The 20,136-nt window shown below is 46.6% G+C and overlaps 1 protein-coding gene across 2 annotated transcripts in view; it reads left to right on the top strand.

The window, feature by feature from the left end:
• Positions 1 to 15,154, top strand: part of IQGAP1 (IQ motif containing GTPase activating protein 1) — an 84,765-nt gene extending 69,611 nt beyond the window's left edge. For both annotated transcript variants that reach the window (XM_055142712.1, XM_055142713.1), the window contains 8 exons: positions 892 to 994; positions 1,412 to 1,547; positions 1,981 to 2,068; positions 3,344 to 3,556; positions 4,823 to 4,989; positions 9,211 to 9,333; positions 10,729 to 10,837; positions 12,915 to 15,154. In XM_055142712.1, the coding sequence (XP_054998687.1) occupies positions 892 to 994; positions 1,412 to 1,547; positions 1,981 to 2,068; positions 3,344 to 3,556; positions 4,823 to 4,989; positions 9,211 to 9,333; positions 10,729 to 10,837; positions 12,915 to 13,028 (1,053 nt within the window). In that variant the 3' untranslated portion in view covers positions 13,029 to 15,154. The remainder of the gene's footprint in view (positions 1 to 891; positions 995 to 1,411; positions 1,548 to 1,980; positions 2,069 to 3,343; positions 3,557 to 4,822; positions 4,990 to 9,210; positions 9,334 to 10,728; positions 10,838 to 12,914) is intronic.
• The last annotated feature ends 4,982 nt before the right edge of the window (positions 15,155 to 20,136 follow it).

Below are 20,136 nucleotides of genomic sequence, written 5' to 3'. Positions count from 1 at the left end.
TACAAAGCAAATACTCTACCCACTGTACTATCAACTTGGCCCCACCCCTCTCAGATTTTATTTATTTATTTATTTAGCTTTTTGGGTCACACCTGGCGATGCACAGGGGTTACTCCTGGCTCATGCACTCAGGTATTACTCCTGGTGGTGTTCCGGGGACCATATAGGATGCTGGAGATTAAACCTGGGTCAGCTGTGTGCAAGGCAAATGCCCTACCCGCTGTGCTATTGCTCCAGCCCCTCTCCTAAATTTTAATAATTCATTTATTTTCCCTTTGGGGGCATATAAACAAAAAATGCTATATCAAATGTGCGTGATGTTTTAGCTGCTATCATTTCTGAGACTACCATTGGGGACAATAATATCTTTTTTGGTTTTGGGTCATTCCCAGTGGTGCTTAGAGGACCCTCTGGGACTTGGAATCAAGCCTAAAGATTCCTACATGGTAGGGAAATGCTGTATGTTTCCCTTTGAGCTGTCCCCTGATCCTGAGTAATAGCATCTTAAGAGATTTTCATGAGTGTTGCTATGATGCATTAACCTGGTGTGCTTTTCTCTGAGTTGAGTTATTCTGAGTGGTTATCACCTTATAACAGATGGCTGTGAATTTTGAAGTCTGGGTCATGTTGATTTTCATACACATATGAAATATCCATGAATATTTCCTCTGTGCACATCACAGCGTGTATCATTCAAAAGAGGCCAGCATGATGCATTATGTATTATATTGCTTCTTTGGGTTAGTTTGCTAAGAGTTGACTTGTCAGTTCTTTGACTACTGGAGCTTTGTTAGCCAGCCAGCTTCTTGTGGGGCATCACTCTGGGGCATGCAGGGGCGGGGCAGGCGGGCTGAACGTGGCAATGGAATTGACTCCTGGGTGTTGGTACAGCTCCTGTTGGATCACCAGGACGCCATTGCGCCAGAACACAATGACCCAATCCACGAGCTGCTGGATGACCTGGGCGAGGTGCCCACCATTGAGTCCCTGATCGGTAAAGTTCCCCAGCTAGAGGGGGTGGGGTGGCGGTGTTGTCTCCCCCATTTCTGCACCGTTCAGGCCCTGCTCACACTTTGAGGTGCTCCCGCTCTGAAGTGGAAGCCAGTGGGATGGGCTTTCATATACACATGCATGCCTCCTTCTGAAGCTAGATTATACATCCCATAAGAGAAATGGACAGAGACGTTGAGAGAGAATTACATTATCATAGTGGCAGATGATCTGTCAGATATTTGGGTGACTAATTTAATTTGGATCCTTTGCCTTTACCATTGGGGTGACCTATTTCTCATTAGAAAGAATCCTTACCACTGTTGGCTTGTTCAAATATATTCTCAGACTTGCATTATCTGTTACTTGTATTACTGTCTCTTGTCTGTGGGATACTGACCATACCCCTGCTAAACCACAGGAGAAAGTGCTGGCAATGTAAATGACCCAAGTAAGGAGGTACTGGCTAAGACAGAAGTGTCTCTCACATTGACCAACAAGTTTGATGTGCCCGGGGATGAGAACGCAGAAATGGATGCTCGGACCATCTTATTGAAGTGAGTGTCGGGGCGGGAAAGGGAAGTACATGTGATCTGAGAGACTGGAGCCTTGGTGAATAAGTTTGCTTGCTTGTGCCCCAAATGGTCTTCTTGGCCTTTTATTTTGTCCTGTGCTAGGGGTTGAACCCAGGACCTCACACATTTGAGGCATGGGTCCACTGCTAAGCATACCCCTTGACCTGGGTTTGCCTTTTCGTCTGCTTACCTCATGTATCATACTTGATCGAGGACTTAACTGCCTGGATTTGCTGAGGAGATGCCGTGATGAAGTCCCTCTCTTAGGAATCCTGACCTGGGTACTGGCTCTGTTGTAGCTGTGTAAATAAATCTGGATGAGCTAGTGGGGCACTATGTGGGGTATAACTGGTGCTCCCTGGAGAAGGTGGGACACTTCCTGATGTTGGATGCTCCCACCCTGTTCTCCTTGCAGCACAAAACGGTTAATCGTGGATGTCATCCGCTTCCAGCCAGGAGAGACCCTGACAGAAATCCTGGAAACAGCAGCCACCAGTGAGCAGGTATCTTAGGGCTTTCCCCAGAGTAGGTGCTTCTGGGAGGTGCTCAGGCTCGGGCTGCCAGGAGAGACCCTGGTGACCCCACCCAGGCTGACTGGGAGCAGGTTGGGGTGTGGCCTGCTGAGAGGAGGTCATCAACAGTAGGAGACTACTGTTGGCACACAGCGGCCCCTGGCACTTAGGTGCAGGATGTGGGGTGTGTTCATGGGACCCTGGAAGCTCACTGTTGTGAGGTTAGACTGAGTGCCTTGGCAGGTTGAAAGGTATGGAAGGTGGCTCCTAAGTGCCGCCAGTGCTTGCTCAGGTTGGGGAGCATGCCCGACTCTGACCCTGGAATGATCAGCAGAAGGTGGGAAATTCCCAGTGATCTTGGCTGATGCTGACCATTCTAGGAGTCCAGTGAGGAGCAAAGCACCAAGAAGAGGGCTTGAGCCAGGCTGAGGAAGTTTAGCTGGAAGGGGGCCAGAGGATGTGCTGGGGGACAGCAGAAATCAGCCCAGAGGAGGAGATGGCAGGAGGGTGGCCCAACTGGCCTGCAGGTGAGACTCAAGGTCTTGAGTAGCAGAGATGACAGCTGGAGAACAAATGTGCAGACTCCTGAACCAAGAGGGCTTCGGGGTGAGGAGCTGTGTGACCTTCGTGCCATCCAAACATGTCACTGGGGTTGTTCAGCAGTATGCCAGCCCCATCCCCTGGGGGCGGGGGCCTGGCAGTGGGAAGGGAGTCACTTGGGGCTTTACTCCTGATTCACATTCTGTGAGCCAAGAGGTCTGCTCGTTGGTTTGTGAATTCTGAGCCTGCGAATACTCTTGGTAATGACAGCGGGTGCCAGTTCAATGCAAAGAAGGGAAAATTGGTGCAACTTTGGGAGATGCTGGTGCCTGGGAAAACAAGAAAGCTGTTACCTGAGGTGGTTGTTCGGCTTATAGGAGAAAAGGGAATTGTTCTAGTTTGGGAGAAATTTCAACTATTAACATTCTAGTACAAACAGTTTGAAATCTGGGGCCAGAACCTCAGCCGCAGAAGCTCTCAGAGATAATCCCGGCCCACTTGAGTGCCAAGCCCATGCTTAGAGCAAGAGGAAAATGCAGAGAAGCTGTGCAAGGTGGCATTCTAGAAAAATCTCTCTGCTTGTAACAGTTTGTATTGGTGTGAGGGTTATTTGCTCACCTCTGTCTTTGGAATGAAGTTAATGGAGATCACTTCCCAGGGGAGCTAGACTGTGTCGGTTAGGGTCTGGCTAGTGTGACTATCGCAGGACCTTTGTCTTAACTGTAGGAAGCGGAGCATCAGAGGGCAATGCAGAGACGTGCTATTCGTGATGCCAAGACCCCTGATAAAATGAAGAAGTCCAAGTCTGTGAAAGAGGACAGCAACCTCACGCTTCAGGAGAAGAAGGAGAAGATCCAGTCAGGCCTAAAGAAGCTCTCTGAGCTTGGGACCATCAACCCAAAGAACAGATACCAGGAGCTGATCAACGACATTGCCAGGGTACTGCCTCGGGGAGCAGTGCTCGGGTGCGGCATGGCCAGCACTGGCTCAGAGGCTGGTCGTGGGATCGGGACAGAGGTTTTCAGAAACCAGCATGCCTGTAGGGGTCAGGGGACAATAAAAGGCTTCTCCTGGGAGCTGATTCTGACTGGCATGAAGCTCTCCCCGTGCTTGGTGCCTGTTCTGCAGCCCAGGCTGTAGGGATAAAGACCCTAATAGAACTTCCTGTTCACCTGTCTCAGTGACCTGAACACCTGTAGAATTTGTTTTCTTGCTATGTGGTGCTGGAATTGAATCCCGTCCTGTAGGAAGAAATGCTCGCCATCCCACAGAGCTTTCTCTCGCACCCTCCACTCTGCAGAGCTGTTCCTCTGCTTCCACTGCACAGAGCTTTCTCTCTCATGCCCTCACTCCATGGAGCTGTCTCTCCAACCTGTTTATTTTGTTTGTTTGTTTGTTTTGGGGTCACACCTGGCTGTGCTCAGGTGTTTCTCATGACTCTAGTTGGGGGTGACTCCTAACTTTAGGGGATCACTCCCAAATCAGTGTCTGGGTCACTCCCAGCATTACTTGGGGAGCCATGTGGTGTTGGCAGTAGAACTGATCCTCCCACATGCAAAGCCTGTGTTCCAGCCCTGTGAGCCTCTCCCTGCCTCCCTTTGATCTCTATCACGATTTTCCTGAAGTATAAATTCATCAGGTAACTGGTCACGTCCCTGATCCTTCTGATCCTTGTGAATCTTCTCACATCTTGGCTGAGGGTTGGGAGGTGTTTAGCTTTTGCCCTGAAAACATACCATGCATGCTGTGAGATCTTATCCATTGCTCATGGAAAATCAGCTTTTTCTCCCTCATTTGGTAACATACTTAAGAGGTTTTGTTTGCTTGTTTATTTTTTGTTCGTGTGTTTGGTTGTTGCTTTTTTTTTTTTTAACAGTGCTGGAGTTAAACTCACATATGTGAGGAATGGATTATACCACTAAACCATCTCTCTGGCCTTATTTAAGGGGGTTAAACCAATTTTGCAAGTAAAGTCTAAGAATGTGGAAGTCTAATACATTTCCCTGCCTGCAGAAAATACAAGTTGGAGGGGTGGGCGGGGAAAGTGATGAGATCTTTCTTTGTTAATTTTTGAACATAGATTGGTGTCTATTGAGAATGAGTGGTCATGCGAGGCCAAGTCAGGCTCTGCTGGGTTCTAGTGTTAATGATTCAAGAAGCACATGATGGCTCATTATTTTTCTCATTTTCATAATTGTGCCTCAGGACATTCGGAATCAGCGGAGATACCGACAGAGGAGAAAGGCGGAGCTGGTGAAATTGCAGCAGACTTACTCTGCCCTTAACTCAAAGGCCATCTTTTATGGCGAGCAGGTGGATTACTACAAGAGCTACATCAAAACCTGCTTGGACAACTTAGCCAGCAAGGGCAAGTGAGTGTTGCTTCCCGAGCCTGTGCCTGGGGACTGCAGCCTCGCACTTGCTGGCACTAGTCCCTGTCCCTACTAGGGCTCCAGTTGCTTCCAGTCATTCCCCCAGTTCCATTCAATACTGGGGAAAATGCCAGAGGGAAGAGCCTGAGGGTGCTTGTTGCCAAGCAGCTGTTGCTCCAAAACCTGTTGATGGTCCTAGAAACTGAAGAAGCAGGAAAGATTTTCATCCCCCAAACCTAGATGTACCTCAGAGCCACTTGAGGGACTGTATCAGTATTTTGACTCCCCAGACTTTCCCCACACCTTCTGGGCTCACAGCTCAGTTCCTTGTGTTTCCTGGTAGCTAAGCAGAAGCTCACATAGCTGTCTCAGTGCCTGACACAAACTGTTAGCACACACATGTTACTCGAGAGAAATGGTCCCCAGAGCAGTGAGGTGACACTGAAGCTTCTAGGTACAGGATTCGTATGTGTTTTCACTCCTGACTTTTCTTTCTTTCTTTTTTTTTTTTTAATGTAGGAGTATTGCTATTTATTCAGCCATTGATTAAGCTGATTGAATTGGGCATGAACTTCACGTTACTTTTTTTTTTAATGAATCACTGTGAGATACAGTTACAAAGCTTGCATGTTTGAGATTCAGCCATACAGTGATCGAACACCCATCCCTTCACCAGTGCACACTTTCCACTACCAGTGTCCCCAGTATATCCTCGCCCCACCCCCACCATCCCAGTCCTCACCCTGCCTCCATGGCAAACAATTTCCCCAATACTCTCTATTTTGAGGCATTATGTTTTGCTTGAATTTTCCCACCACTATTCAAGCCTGCCTGCCAGGGGCAGATGCTAGATTATTTATTGTCCCTTGCTCATTTTGAGTATCATGGGTGCTGCAGCCTTGTGCTTCTGGATCCTACATTGTAGATGGTTGGGTTTCAGAGACATTTCTGTAGGGCACTAATCCATTTTGGGACTTCATTGGCATCTCTGGACCAGGGCTGTTGGTACGCTAAGATGGCACCTGGAGGCACATTATGGGGATGACAGCCAGGCTGAGGAGCAGGTGGGGACCTAGGGAGGGACAGCCCAGCACCATTGCCACCATGTGGCATAGAGATTTAGTTCTGGACTCTGCATACCTGGGCATTGTTTGTAGAAGCTCTTGGTCACCAGGATTCCTTCTGGAGTAGGTGGGGAGACTGTACCTACTCCATCTGGGATGCCCCGGTGAAATTGGCTCAGTATGGGGCCCGGAGAGATCTCCAGATCTGTGGTGTCTTCTGGGACTCACTGTTGTGTCTCTGACTTTTGATAGCTTTCAAAATTTACTTATGTGTCTCTGAAGCAAGGCTAGTAATGGAGTTTACAGAGTGGTGCTGGAGTTGGTTCGTGGGGGTGACTGCCAGTGCTTCCATGTGTATTGGGAAGTGGGGGAAGTAGCTCACCCCAACTCCATGAAAGCCTGTAGATTTCAGTCACAAAACCTGCATACCCAAATTTTCAGCAAATTATATCTTGGTGAGGTCTGTCCTGAGATGGTGGAGTCAGGTCGGGGGTATGGCAGCAATTTTGGATTGTGGAAGCAAGTGGCTGCTGGGGGCTCTGCTTGGGCAGGCACAGGCCAACCTGCCCCCCTTCGATTTATCCCAGTCTGTTCAGCCATGCATGGGTTTGAGATTAACTATGGCTTTTGATCTCTTTCGAGATTTATCTATGGGTCTCTGAAATAAGGCCAGTAAATGAGCTTGTATAACTGAACTGGAGGTGGTTTGTGGGCATGGCTCCCGCATACCTAACTTTTGGCTGTTTACTTTCTTGGTAAACTTGGTCCCAAATTGTTGGGGTCTAGCCAAAGGCAAAGCAGCAATTTTGGGGTGTCAGGAAGCCTGAAGGCACCATCAGGCTACTGATGCACTTGCCCCGCAGGTACAGGTTGACCTGCTAGCAGCACTATATCCCCGACACTCCTGACTTTTCATTTGAATAATATTTAGGTGTCAGAAGTGAAGAAAGAACTTTACATGCACCCTTCACCTAGATGCACTACTTTTACCTTGTTGCTGCATCCACCCTACCTGCTACCCCCACTTCCTGCTACCCCCACTTCCTGGAGGGGGAGTACATGTTAAGGGGAAGTCTTGAGTCCACCCAGCCCAGCCCAGCCCAGCTGCACAGCTTCTCCTGTCTTCTTGTGACATGTCCTCTTTCTTCTTGGAACACATCCTTACCCTTAGATGCAAGATGTTTCTGGTATATCTTTTTTTTTTCTTTGCTTTTTCTTTGGGTCACTCAGTGATACTCAGGGGTTACTTCTGGCTCTGCACTGCAGAATTATTCCTGGCAGTGTTCAGGTGACCATATGGGATGCCAGGGATTGAACCCAGGTTGGCTGCATGCAAGGCAAATGCCCTACCCACTGTACTATTGCTCTGGTCCCATTTCTGGTATATCTTATGCTTGGAAAGAGCTCTTTCCACAAGGGTCTCTGGTTTCTCTTCTTGAGTGGTATGAGACAGAAATCTGGGATTAGAGACAGTATAGGTGGAGAGAACCCCGTTTATTCCCCATCACCACAGATGTGCCCACAGCACAGACAGGAGTGACCCAGGAGCTTCGAGAGCTAGGTCCTTCATGTACTCATTGCCAAGGCATTACTGGCACTTCCAGTCTTCTGTAGGGACAACAGGTTCTCATTTCTTTTCTTGATGAGCGCATGCTGTTCCCCTTTGAGGATATGTAGCGCTTTTGTGGGGAAGGGAATGGGACCCATCCCAGCAGTGCTGGGGCCACTCCTGGCTCTGTGCTCAGGAGACAGGATACAGGGCCAAGGACTGAGCTGGGTCATCAGCATGCAAAGCAAGTTCCCTGATCTTCGAGTATGTCTCTGGTCTGGACTCCTTTCATGTGGTAGGGGAGGTGTCGCGCAGGGTGGGGAGGCCAGAATTCCTGCCTGCAAAGCATTCCCTTTAGTTCTTTTTTTTTTTTTTTTTTTTTTTTGGCTTTTTGGGTCACACCTGGCGATGCACAGGGGTTACTCCTGGCTCTGCACTCAGGAATTACCCCTGGCTGTGCTCAGGGGACCATATGGGATGCTGGGATTTGAACCCGGGTTGGCCGCGTGCAAGGCAAACGCCCTACCCGCTGTGCTATCTCTCCAGCCCCTCCCTTTAGTTCTTTGAACTGTTCCTGGCTTATACAGCTACTTAATCAGTTCTTCATTGATATTTTTTTATAGTCACTTATTATAAAATAATCTGCAGCAAGGTTGGGAGATGGTACCCTAGCATGCTCCCAGCCAAGGTTTGACCTCCCCTCCCCAGCACCACATAGCCTACTGGACAGTGCTGGACGTAGCCCTAGAGCCTCGCTCCAAAGCACCTGAGCATCATCTCCTTCTGAGGCCCTCACATGGGTTCATCGGCAGCCAAGAATCACAGGGCATGGTTCCAGGATTCCTTTGCACTGTCAGGGGGGCATGGAAAATGCAACAAGTGACTTTTCGATGTCTGTCATTTTGCAAATGTGAAGATATATATATGTGTGTGCGCGCGTGTGTGTGTGTACATGTGTATATACATATATGTACATATATATATATTTGAAAGAGAAATAACCCAAAAGTGTGATTATTGGTTAGAAGTCCTTGTGGTTGTGATCCCAGTGGGTGCTCATGGGGATTCTTCATGCTCCTGCAAGCAGGGCTGCTCCTGGTTGGGAGTCCCCCTCGTGGAGTCCAGTCCTTGGTTCTCAGTTGCTCATCCCGTGCCTCCTTTTCTTACTGCTGCCTGCTCTGATGATCTCAGTAGCCTCTGAAGTTCTTTTTCTCTTTATTTGCTCCCACTTCTTTGTCATTGCTGTCTCACTTACATGCCATTTAAAAAGTCCTTATTTATGTATTTCCCTGAACAACCAAGGGGCATCGAATGTGGGTGCATCAGATATTTTCACACTGGGGTCCTGAGAGGAACAGAGAAGGAATAGGACACTGTGGATTCCTGGTGTGTCCCCAACTATAAAGACGAGCAATTTAGTGACGTCTCCCTTGTTTCAGCCTTAGAGGTAGAGCTAAGGCTGATTCTAACTTTGCTTTGCCATTTTAGGGTCAATAGCTCACTCACTACATTTGTGCACCAGAAGTTTGTTTTCTGACTTCCTATCTTTGAATTACCAACAATGACTTGGAATTGGCAGTTACGAAAGTAACAATATGACTTTTACAGGGTCTCTAAAAAGCCGAGGGAAATGAAAGGGAAGAAAAGCAAGAAGATCTCTCTGAAATACACAGCAGCAAGACTGCATGAGAAGGGGGTTCTTCTGGAAATCGAGGACCTGCAAGCTAACCAGTGAGTGTCCAGTCTGTCTTACTCTTTTTTTTTTTCTTTTTGGGTCTCACCCAGCAATGCTCAGGGTTACTCCTGGCTCTGCACTCAGGAATTACTCCTGGCAGTGCTCAGGGGACCATATGGGATGCTGGGAATCAAACCCAGGTCAGCTGCGTGCCAAGACAAACGCCCTACTGCTGTGTTACGGCTCCAGCCTTTGTCTTTCTTTTGACACCATCTTGTATGTTGAATTTTCTTTTAAATTTCTGCCTCTACTGTGGCTCTTACTGCTCTTATTTCTCTTTTCTGAATTGGATGGTCATTTTTCTATTTTGTGTGTATATTTCTCTCTGTGCAGATTAGATCTAATACTCAGACTTGTCTGACATAGAAAAGAAAGTCTATTGTGGAGCAGTTGTTTAAGGATGTATTAATAATATTTGTATGGGCCCAATCTGCATTTTCCTCTTGATTTTATTTTGGCGTTGATTTTGGGTCACCCCCTGAAGAGCTTGGGGGACCATTGGGTGCTCGGAGTGGAACCCAATCCTCTATGCAAAGTATGTAAAGTGTAGAGTGTACCCAGGCCTGTTTAACTATCTCTCTGGCTCTTTATTTTCCTCTTCAGAGCAGGAAGTCATTTTAAAGCAGGAAGTCTAAACCAAGAATAAGTAAGATAGACAAAAAGAGGAATTTACTTTTTATGGTGCTTGGGAGGCCATATGCGGTAGTAGGATTTGAACCATTGTTATGGCCACAGCCTGATGTAAGACAAGTGCCTTCATCTCCATATTGTCTCCCCAGCTCTAATAAGTTTCTTGAAAACACACCTTGGCTCTTCTGGTAGCTAAACATGCGTGTTTCAGGGCATGAATTTTGTGCCCTTTCTCCTCGATCCTCAGTGCCCTCCAGCATCCTTCTTCCACAACTGAGTTTTTGAAGTTCAGGGGGTTATTCACTCTGACCCCCTCAGGGACGATATACTCCTACCTTCTTACAGTGCCATGAGCATTTTGGGCACAGTAGAAAAAAGAGTGGTGGGTGCCTGTGATATTTTCATGGATAGAGCAGCAGCATTCCTCCCTAGCCCTGACCTTCCAGAAAGTCTTGTTCTCTGTAGCACTTTTTCTTATATCTTCTAAGCATGCATATTTGAACACATCCTTTTCCTCCATCTCCTTCTAGCCATGTTTCTCCTGATTCTCCTTTCCTCATCGTTTCCTCGGTGGCCACATGGGAAGCCTAGAAACATCTCTGTCATGCCTTCTGAGGTCATCCTAGCGTCTCTCAGGAGGTTGCAGGTCTGCAGGAGGGGCCTTTGTTTCAGGCCCTTTTTCACTCAGACTGTTTGTCTCCTTTTCACATTTTTATGTGGGAGCATAAAAATCACAACGTTTCACTGTTATGTTTCAACAGGTTTAAAAATGTTATCTTTGAAATCAATCCAACTGAAGAGGTTGGAGACTTTGAAGTAAAAGCCAAGTTCATGGGCGTTCAGATGGAGACTTTCATGTTACATTATCAGGTGGGTATGCACCAGGTAGAAGGAACCGGAAGCTCCGGAGATGCAAAAGTTGTGTTCTTCTGGTCGAGGCGAGAGACTAGATGGAAAGGAGTCCTGGTGGAAAAAGCACTTCAGCAGCGGGCCTGGCATGGCCTGTCCCCACCTGAGAGCTCACAGCAGTGTGCATCTCATCTCAGCCCAGCACCTTTGGCCTTCAGGGGTGCAGCATCTGCACTCGCCCCGTTTGAGTCCCAGCGTCCACCAAGCCACAGTGGCCTGCACCTTCTTCCAGGCCCGCCCTCATATTCTAAAAGCATAAAGATGAGAATGAAAACTAGAGATCATTATGGTAAAAAGTGATTCACTGCTTTTTGAATCTAACAGGGGGGCAAGGTTTAAATTTAAAACACAAGTCTGGGGACTGGAGTGATAACACAGCAGGTATGGCGTTTGCCTTGCATGTGGCCGACCTGGGTTTGATTCCCAGCATCCCAAATGGTCCCCCGAGGAACGCCAGGAGTAATTCCTGAGTGCAGAGCCAGGAATAACCCCTGAGCATCACCGGGTGTGACCCAAAAAGAAAAAAAAGTGGGGGATTGAGCAGTATAGTACAGAGGGTAGGGTGCTTGCCTTGTACTTGCTGCTTCCCCTGAACCAGGACACCCCCTTAGTCTTCCATCATTTGTTGGGTGCTTGTGTGTGACCTCCCCCAACTATGCTGAGGGGTTTCTCATAGTCTTCCACAGCCTGTGGTAACAGCCTTTGTTCATAGGTTTTGGCATCAGCCCCCTGCCCAGACTTACCCCTCTGGAAAGGCAGCATTTCTGTTTCCTCCTCTGGGCTGGCAGCTGAGCACAGGTGAAATGGTTATGGATACACATCAGTAATTCATGTGCCACACCTGGGAAAGGCTTTGCCGTTTCCCGCTTGCCCAATCCTAACCAGCCAGCAGCCGGTCTGCCTTGGGCTGTGGATCCGGCTGTGTCCGAGTAGAGGGCTTCTTTTAGACCTAGGAGGCTGCCAGAGTCCTCGTCCTCGGGGAGTGCTCAGTTTTTTCTGAAGCTGAGTTGGGGTATTTTTTGGTTTGTTTTGTGGCCACACCCAGCAGTGCTCAGGGCTTCCTCCTGGCTCTGCACTCAGGGGATCCCAAGGATGCTGGAGATTGGACCTGGGTCATCTGCCTCCAAGGCAAGCTCCTCCCTGCTGTACTGTCTTTCTGGCCCAAGATGAATTTGTTGAACAACAAGGGTCCTTTTCAACTCTGACTATTGTTGTCTCATCATCACTCTCCTGAAGTTTAGGGGTGAGACCATTCCAATTCTCTACATTTGTTGTGGACAGTGAAGGGTTGGGAGAAGCTGGGGCTTGGCAGCCATATCCCACTCTATACAGCCTTGCCCAACCAGTCCTGGAACCTTTCTGATGCCAGGGGTTAGACCCAGCGCCTCCTACCTGCAGCACCTACTTAGCCTTGTCTTTAAACCTGACACAGTAGCACTGTCAGGGCCAGAGAGATAGTACAGTGGGAAGGTGCTCGCCTTGTACAGAGCCAGCCCAGGCGCTACCTTCGGTACCCCATATTGGTCTCTGAGCACCACCAGGAGTAATTCCTGAGTGCAGAACTAGCATTTCTGAGTAAGCCTTGAGCACTGACAGGTGTTGCCTGAAAGGCAAAAAAATTAAGTATTAAAATTTTGGGCAATAATAAAGACTCTTACGGTATTTACACAGTATCAGACCTATAGAGAATCCCCAAACATTTTCTCCTTTTCCCCCTTTGTGATGTGGGAATTCTGACAAATGTTAATGGATGAGCCATCATTGTGTGTAAGGACCCAAGAAGCTGCTTTTCCCTTCCCTACCCTGTGTATTTTGAGATGACCCACCTGGATTCTTCACCCCAGTGAAGCAGAAACTAGGTGGACCAGAGAAGCAACCCTCAGGGCAGCGGCACAGTGGGCAGATAGCTGGGACCCTTCCCTTGGCCCTCCAGGCTGGCCTCATTCCAGCCGGCTCCTGCCCCACTTGTCCTTTCTTTTCTGTCCCATGGGCTTGATTAACTGACAGAATGGTTTTTGTTGTTTTGTTTTTTGAGCAGGACCTGCTACAGCTTCAATACGAAGGGGTTGCAGTCATGAAATTATTTGATAGAGCTAAAGTAAATGTCAACCTTCTGATCTTCCTTCTCAACAAAAAGTTCTATGGGAAGTAATTGATCATCTGCTGCCAGCCAGAAGGATGAAGGCAAGAAGCCTCAGGCCGCCCTTCAGGGCCCTTTCCAGCTCTGTGAAGCAAGGCCCAGCCCGCAGCCTTGCCTCCTGTGATCACTCCTGGCACCAAGTTTTCAACTCTTCCTGCTCTGGCAGGACCTTCATTCCCTTTCTTCATTGTAGTTCAGGCTGTCTGGCCCATCTTGTTCCCTCATTTCCTTCTGTCCCTAGGAAAGATGGAAACACTGCGGAAATCTGTGTTGTTTTGGTCGTAGAGGTTGCATTGCTCTAGTGTATGCTTTGGTGTTTGTTTTAATCGGCAATGGGGATGATGGGATTTGACTTCTCTTTATTAGTAGTGGAAGCTTTTAGTACCAGTGACATGCTAGATAGAAGAGACACAGTGTCAGGTTATCTGTAGTTGTTACTGAAAAGTGAATTTCTTTGTATTTCCTTCCCATCAGTAAAGTTGTTGGTTCTCATTTTGTTTTCCCTTGGGAGCAAGGAGCTGTGTTCAATGGAAGCATTTCTAGAAAAAAATAGAATATCTTTGTGTCTCACCATTAAACATGGCAACTCTGTCAGTGTAATGCTCATCCGTCAGGTAGGGTTCCATTGATTGAATTCAGCCTCTTGCTTTAGGGTATTTCTTCTTCATGTTAGTGGCCAGACAGTACCCAGATGTTTCCATGTGGGAAAACATCTATTTCATGCCCTGGCAGAATGGCTTAGCTCTAGTGTCCTGTGTCATTGTTTTCAAAGCTGTTTTGTACCTTAAGTGCCTTACTGAAGTGTAGAATTGTTTCTTAAAATGTGGGTGATAGAAATTTCTAAAGATTTATGTAATGCTTTGAAGGACTTTAGAATACTGTAAGAAAAGAGATTTTTTTTAAAAAAAATTACTTATCTGTATATCTGAACTCAGTACTTTCTTGTAGCTGAAACACTAGGATTTATCTATAGGGCTTCAGGGAAATAATCCGCCTTAAATAGAATGAAACAAAACCAAAACCAAAGTCATACTTTTTTTTTTTTTAGAAAAAGCTTCTCTAGGAAAATATACTGAAATCATGCTACTGAGCCTCTGTTTTCCCTGCTGTTTGGGTTCAGTGTTCTTTTATCATGAAACATAAAACTTAAGAAAATAAACTAACTTCTAAAAATTGACCAGTGTATATTTAAAGCCAATGAATTGTTTTATTAGTAACAGATTATAGACTGTGCCCTCTGACAAGTGAAAGCATTGGAACAGATTGTTGAGTGGTCAGGGCCCTGGGTGTGTGTGGCGGGGAGGGGGGTTCTGAGTCTTTCCCAGAAGCAACCTCCACATGCCTGATGTCTTTTGCTGTGTTTTGGAAGATCATTATAAAGGAACTGTTTCCTCTGATTAAAGGCAGATGCTCAGGGTGTTCTCTCTCTCTCTCTCTTGGAGATTTGCCCACATCTTGGGCCTGAGACTGCTCTCTTAGCTCTGGGTCTCAATTTCTTGTGTGCTTTCATTGAGATTCACCCACGTCTCAATCTGAGACATGTGCTGTCAACTCTCTCTCTCATTCTCTAAAATCCTTTTTTCTCTAAGTATCTCTAAAATAGTTTTATTTCTCTAAATAAACTATTTTACTTCAGAAAATACAATAAAAGTAAAAGTAGGTGCTATTTATTCAATACCATTGCCCCTAAAACTAGGGCTAGCCAAAGTGCCAGGGCCCATCCCTTTTTCCTGAGAGATACTGAGCCCAAATGCTCATCAGAGTGAGGTTCCAACTTCTCTAATAAAGACAGTGTTTCAGTCATTTCTAAGAATTATCATTCCCTTGATAGAACTATAAACACAGAAGGTCACAGATGCCCTTGAAACATTGAGGTGGTTACTAAATCAAATTACAGTTCTAATAGCATCAAGAATGCCCCAATGAACTCAATTGGTGAGATTGAAGCCATGTAGCTTTTCCTACTTTTATTTTATCGCTCTAGCATTCTGTCTCATCTCTCTCCTTTGACCTTCTCCACCAGCCCTTTGACATTTACCATGAGTTTACTTCCTCCCAAGAATTTGGACTGCCCATCAGATTCTTGCTGCACACAATTGCCTTTGTATCTCTGTATGAAATAAAAGGTCATTTGTTCATGTTTGTGTTTATTTTTCTGTTTCATTGTTAGCCAGGCCTGCTAACTGTGTTGACTAGAGGGAGAGCCAGTGTTGATAATCATGACTGAAAACAGCCCCTTGCTGTCAAATCACTGAATTCTCTTAGCGATTTTTTTTTTTTTTTTTTTTTTTTTTTTTTGCTTTTTGGGTCACACCCAGCGATGCTCAGGAGTCACTCCTGGCTCTGCACTCAGGAATTACCCCTGGCCATGCTCAGGGGACCATATGGGATGCTGGGAATCAAACCCGGGTCGGCCGCATGCAAGGCAAGCGCCCTACCCGCTGTGCTATCACTCCAGCCCCCTCTCTTAGTGATTTTTAACATGTGAGTTTCACTTTCTTTAATCTTGGTGCTTAGGTTAAAGATTAAAGATTTTGGGGGCCTGAACAATAGTACTGTGGATAAGGCATTTGCCTTGCATGCGGCTGACCCAGGTTCGATTCCTGGCATCCCATATTGTGCCAGCACTGCCAGGAGTAACTCCTGAGTGCAGAGCCAGGAGTAATCCCGGAGCATCACCACGTGTGACCCAATTAGCAAAAAAATTTAAAGATTCTTTAATCTTGGTCCTCCACCCAGCAGAGGTGGGTAAGGCCCACCTCTGGTTGCTTCACTCTGACGTGCTAGTGGTGAAGGGTTCTTGGCAGGTGGGTCAGGTTGTTTTAGGCACAGTGGCAGCTTTGTACTGGGGAGGCCTAACATGTCCCTCCAGGGCTTATACCTAAGGCACCAGAAAAGACTTGAGAGAGTTGGGTTTGAAGAATGTAGAGGCAAAGCTGAGGGAAGTTGCTTGTTTATGAGCACTAAGACCCCAGGGGGCAGCCTAACTTACAGATATAACTAGGTCATGCACCTCCTCAGTGTTCATTGGCCAGACTGTTGGAAACTGGGTGGCAGGAAGGACGGGCGGAAATGGAATTGTTCTGAGGTAGACACAAGTGGAGAGAACAGGAGATGTTAGTGTGTGAGCCCTGGAGGATGAGGGTGGGGATGCCTGGTGGAGGCTGCCTTCTCAGCCTCCCTTTTCTCATGTCTCTGAAACCTGCAGATGGTTTTAGCTGCTCTCCACTGTCCTTCAGAGAAATCTAGAAAGGTGCTTATCAAAGAAACCAGGGCAGAGGGTAAGAAGGAGGAGGAAGGTTGAGATGTGCTTAGAGTGGCCCAGCAGCCAGCGAAGGCTGAGCTGCCTGTGTAGACCCCCAGAAAAGGACCACAAACTCTGTCCTTTCACGCATCTCAAAGTTCACATCTAAGGTTTTTCTTTTTTCAGTATGTAAATTTTGAAGTGTATAATTGCCAATGTACTGTGAGCTTTGCTTATTTGGGGGCCCACACTTGCCTGTGCTCAGGGCTTACTCCTGACTCAGTGATCACTAGTTTTTAAGGTTCCCATACATTAGGGATCCAATCTGTGTCAGCCACATGCAAGGCAAGCATCTTAACTCCTGTGTCATCTGATCTCCACCCCCACATTTGAAATTTTAAGATGAAAATTACAGATCAAAAGTTCAAAATCTTGGGTGGCTGGAGCAATAGCACAGCGGGTAGGGCATTTGCCTTGCACATGGCCAACCCGGGTTCCATTCCCAGCATCCCATATGGTCCCCTGAGCACCGCCAGGGGTAATTCCTGAGTGCAAAGCCAGGAGTAACCCCTGTACCTCGCCGGGTGTGACCCCCTCCCCCCCAAAAAAAAAGTTGAAATCTCTGACCAAGAATGTGGTTCAGTGGTAGTGCATAAGCCTTGCATTTGTAGGACCTGGGTTTGATCCCTCGCACTCCCAAAATGTAATAAATCTCTGTTATTTGTGAGAGGAAGCTATGTTCCAGGATACCAACTAGATGTTTGAAATCATGGACAGGAGAAACCATATTTATGTTTTTCCTCCACATACACATTTATGATAAAGTTTATAAATTGGGAACAGATTAACAATAACAACAGAATATTTTAAACATTTTTTATAATAAAAGTTGTGTGAATTTGGTCTCAAAACATCTTTTTGTAGTTAATCTTTTCAGACTGCAGTTGACCACTGAAATTGCAGAAATTGACCATGTTGAGGGACCACAGAGCATCCTGTGAAAGTGACCTCAGGCAAGCCTATAGTCCTTTTCAGAGGGACTTGAGCAAAAGCTTTTATTCCTTCCTATTATATTTTAGACATTCATCCCAGAGTAACATTTTAAAGTATGTCTTACCTTTTGTCATTCTATGATAAGTATTAGTAACAAAAATAACTTAAATTACTGTGACCATAGGTAGTTATCTCAAGCCATAAAAATATTTATTATTATTATTAGTACATATTTGATTAAGTATTTTTGTCTTAAGCAATAATTTTTTGTGTTTTTTTAATTTGGTTTTTAGGCCACACTGGTGATGTTCAGGGATTTCACCTGACTCTGCATTCAGAAATCACTCCTTGCGGGCTTGGGGGAGGACCATGTGGAGTAATGAGGATCGAACCCAGGTTGACCTTGTGCAAGGCAAACACCCTTTCTCTGGCCCCTTGACCAATAATTCTTGGTAGATTACTTTTCTTGACCAATAATTCTAAAGATGTGAGATGCATTTTACTTTTAATATTTAATTATAGTTTTAATTATAAGAACTTTAATGGGGGGCTGGAGTGATAGCACAGCGGGTAGGGCGTTTGCCTTGCGCGCGGCCAACCCGGGTTCGAATCCCAGCATCCCATATGGTCCCCTGAGCACTGCCAGGGGTAATTCCTGAGTGCAGAGCCAGGAGTAACCCCTGTGCATCGCCAGGTGTGACCCAAAAAGCAAAAAAAAAAAAAAAAAGAACTTTAATGGATCTGGAAACTGTGTGGTAAATAATAGAATAAACCTACAGGGAAATTAAAAAATTTTTTTCACTTTGGGCTGGAGTGATAGCACAGCCGGTAGGGCGTTTGTTTGCCTTGCATGTGGCTGACCTGAGTTCGATTCCCAGAATCCCATATGGTCCCCCGAGCACCACCAGGAGTAATTTCTGAGTGCAGAGCCAGGAATAACCCCCTGAGCATCACCGGGTATGACCCAAAAAGAAAAAAATAATTCAATTTTTGCAAATTTTTTTTCTGTTTATTGGGGGTTTTGTTTGTTTTGGGGCCATGCTCGGCTGAGCTCAGGGCTTCCTCCTAGCTCTGCACTCAGGGATCCCTATGGGATGCGGGGGATTGAACCTGGGTTGGCCACATGCAAGGCAAGCACCCTATCTTTGGTACTGTTGCTTAGGCCCCTCTCAACCCGTTTAATCTCTCAGAAGTGTTCTGATTAAGTGTTTCTCTATCAGCAACTCTGAGTTTTCATGTTTGCGCTTCTTTTTTGAGGGGGCCTCCCCAGTGGTTCTCATGAGGCCCAGGGAACCCTCTTGGCTGGCAGGAAGGATGTAGAGCTGCCTGGGGCCTTCAGTGCTAGGGATTACCCAGGCCACACTGGCAGTGCCAAGGACCAAATCAGGGTCAGTTGCATACAAGGCTGCACCTTAAGTCCTGTCCTTGCTGGCCCTCATTTTCCTTTGTGTGTGTGGGAGAATGCACTCCTTGCTGTGGGTGCTTGCACACACTGGGTCACAGTGTGCCAGAGATGAAAGGCATCGCCATCAGCTGGCACTGGGTTTGCCCTCTGCCTCATGGCTGTAAGGCAGTCTGTTACTGAGGCAGTCTCGGCCCTGATTTTCTACCTTATATAAGCTCCGAAAACTTGCTGTCATAATAAGCACATGGAAATACCTGTTTTACTATAGCAACAGCACCCATTCTTAGAACTCCTTAGCTACAATGAAAATATCTCAGTAATCTATAATAAAAGACAGGGGCTGGAGCGATAATACAGTGTTTGCCTTGCATCGGCCTACTTGGGTTTGATCCCCAGCACCCCATATGGTCCCCTGAGTGCAGAGCCAGGAGTAACCCCAGAGCATCACTGGGTATAACCCCCCAAAAAAGCAATAAATAAATAAAAGACATGACAAGAAATGAAGAGGTTAGGAAGGGATGGATTAGGACAAAAAAATGTATTGCCCCTTGGGCCAGAGCAATAGTACAGCAGATAGGGTGCTTGCCTTCTATGTAGCCAGCCTAGGTTTGATCTCTGGCATCTTACATGGTCTCCTGAGCCTCGCCAGGAGTGATTCCTTAGTGCAGATCCAGGAGTAAGGCTGAAGCATGACCAGGTGTAGCCCCAAAATCAAAAACAAAATTTATGCTCCCTAGATTTTTATGCTTCTCAGGATTTAGGACAATTGGACAAGGAACTTTACTCAGACTCTTAAATGACTTTAAATTGTACTTGAAATCTTTGACTTAGAGATAACTTGTTTAACCAAAGATCCTAGGGCTGCTTTGGGAAAATAGAAATATTTCAATATCCTAACCTTTGTATTATGGAAAACTCCCAGCATAAACAGAGGGAACAGTCTAATGAACTCCCTTGTGTCCACCCGCAGACTCAATTACTGTATTTGGCCACCCTGTTACCGCTCTCTCCCACACCCCCTTGGGTTATTTGGGCAAACCTCAGATATAGTGTGATTCCAACCATAACTGCGTCAGTATGCTTCTCTAACTGTGTTTCTCAACAGGGAGCAGTTGTGCCCCCAGGAGACTGGCGGTGTTTGGAGATGTTTCTTCTTGTTCCAACCAGGGGGTGCTGCTGGCATCTGGTGGGTAGAGGACAGGGATGCTGCTAGGTCTTCTCTGGTGCCCTGCAGCACTTTCCTGTTCGAGTGTCAGTGTTCCAGGGTAAGAAACCTGACTCTCTGTAAGGCTTGTTTTTAAATTGTGGGCCACGCCCAGAAATACCCAGGGCTTTCTCCTGGCTCTGCTCAGGGATCACTCCTGGCAGAGATTAGGGACCCTAGGTGGTGCCGGGGATTGAATCCTGGTCAGCTGCATGCAGGGTAAGCTCCGTACCAACTGTACTATCATTCTGGCCCCAAGAAGTTTTTCATTAAA

This window comes from Sorex araneus, chromosome 6, assembly GCF_027595985.1.
Source record: "Sorex araneus isolate mSorAra2 chromosome 6, mSorAra2.pri, whole genome shotgun sequence".
Lineage (NCBI taxonomy): Eukaryota > Metazoa > Chordata > Mammalia > Eulipotyphla > Soricidae > Sorex > Sorex araneus.
This window is presented reverse-complemented; position numbering and strand designations above follow the sequence as displayed.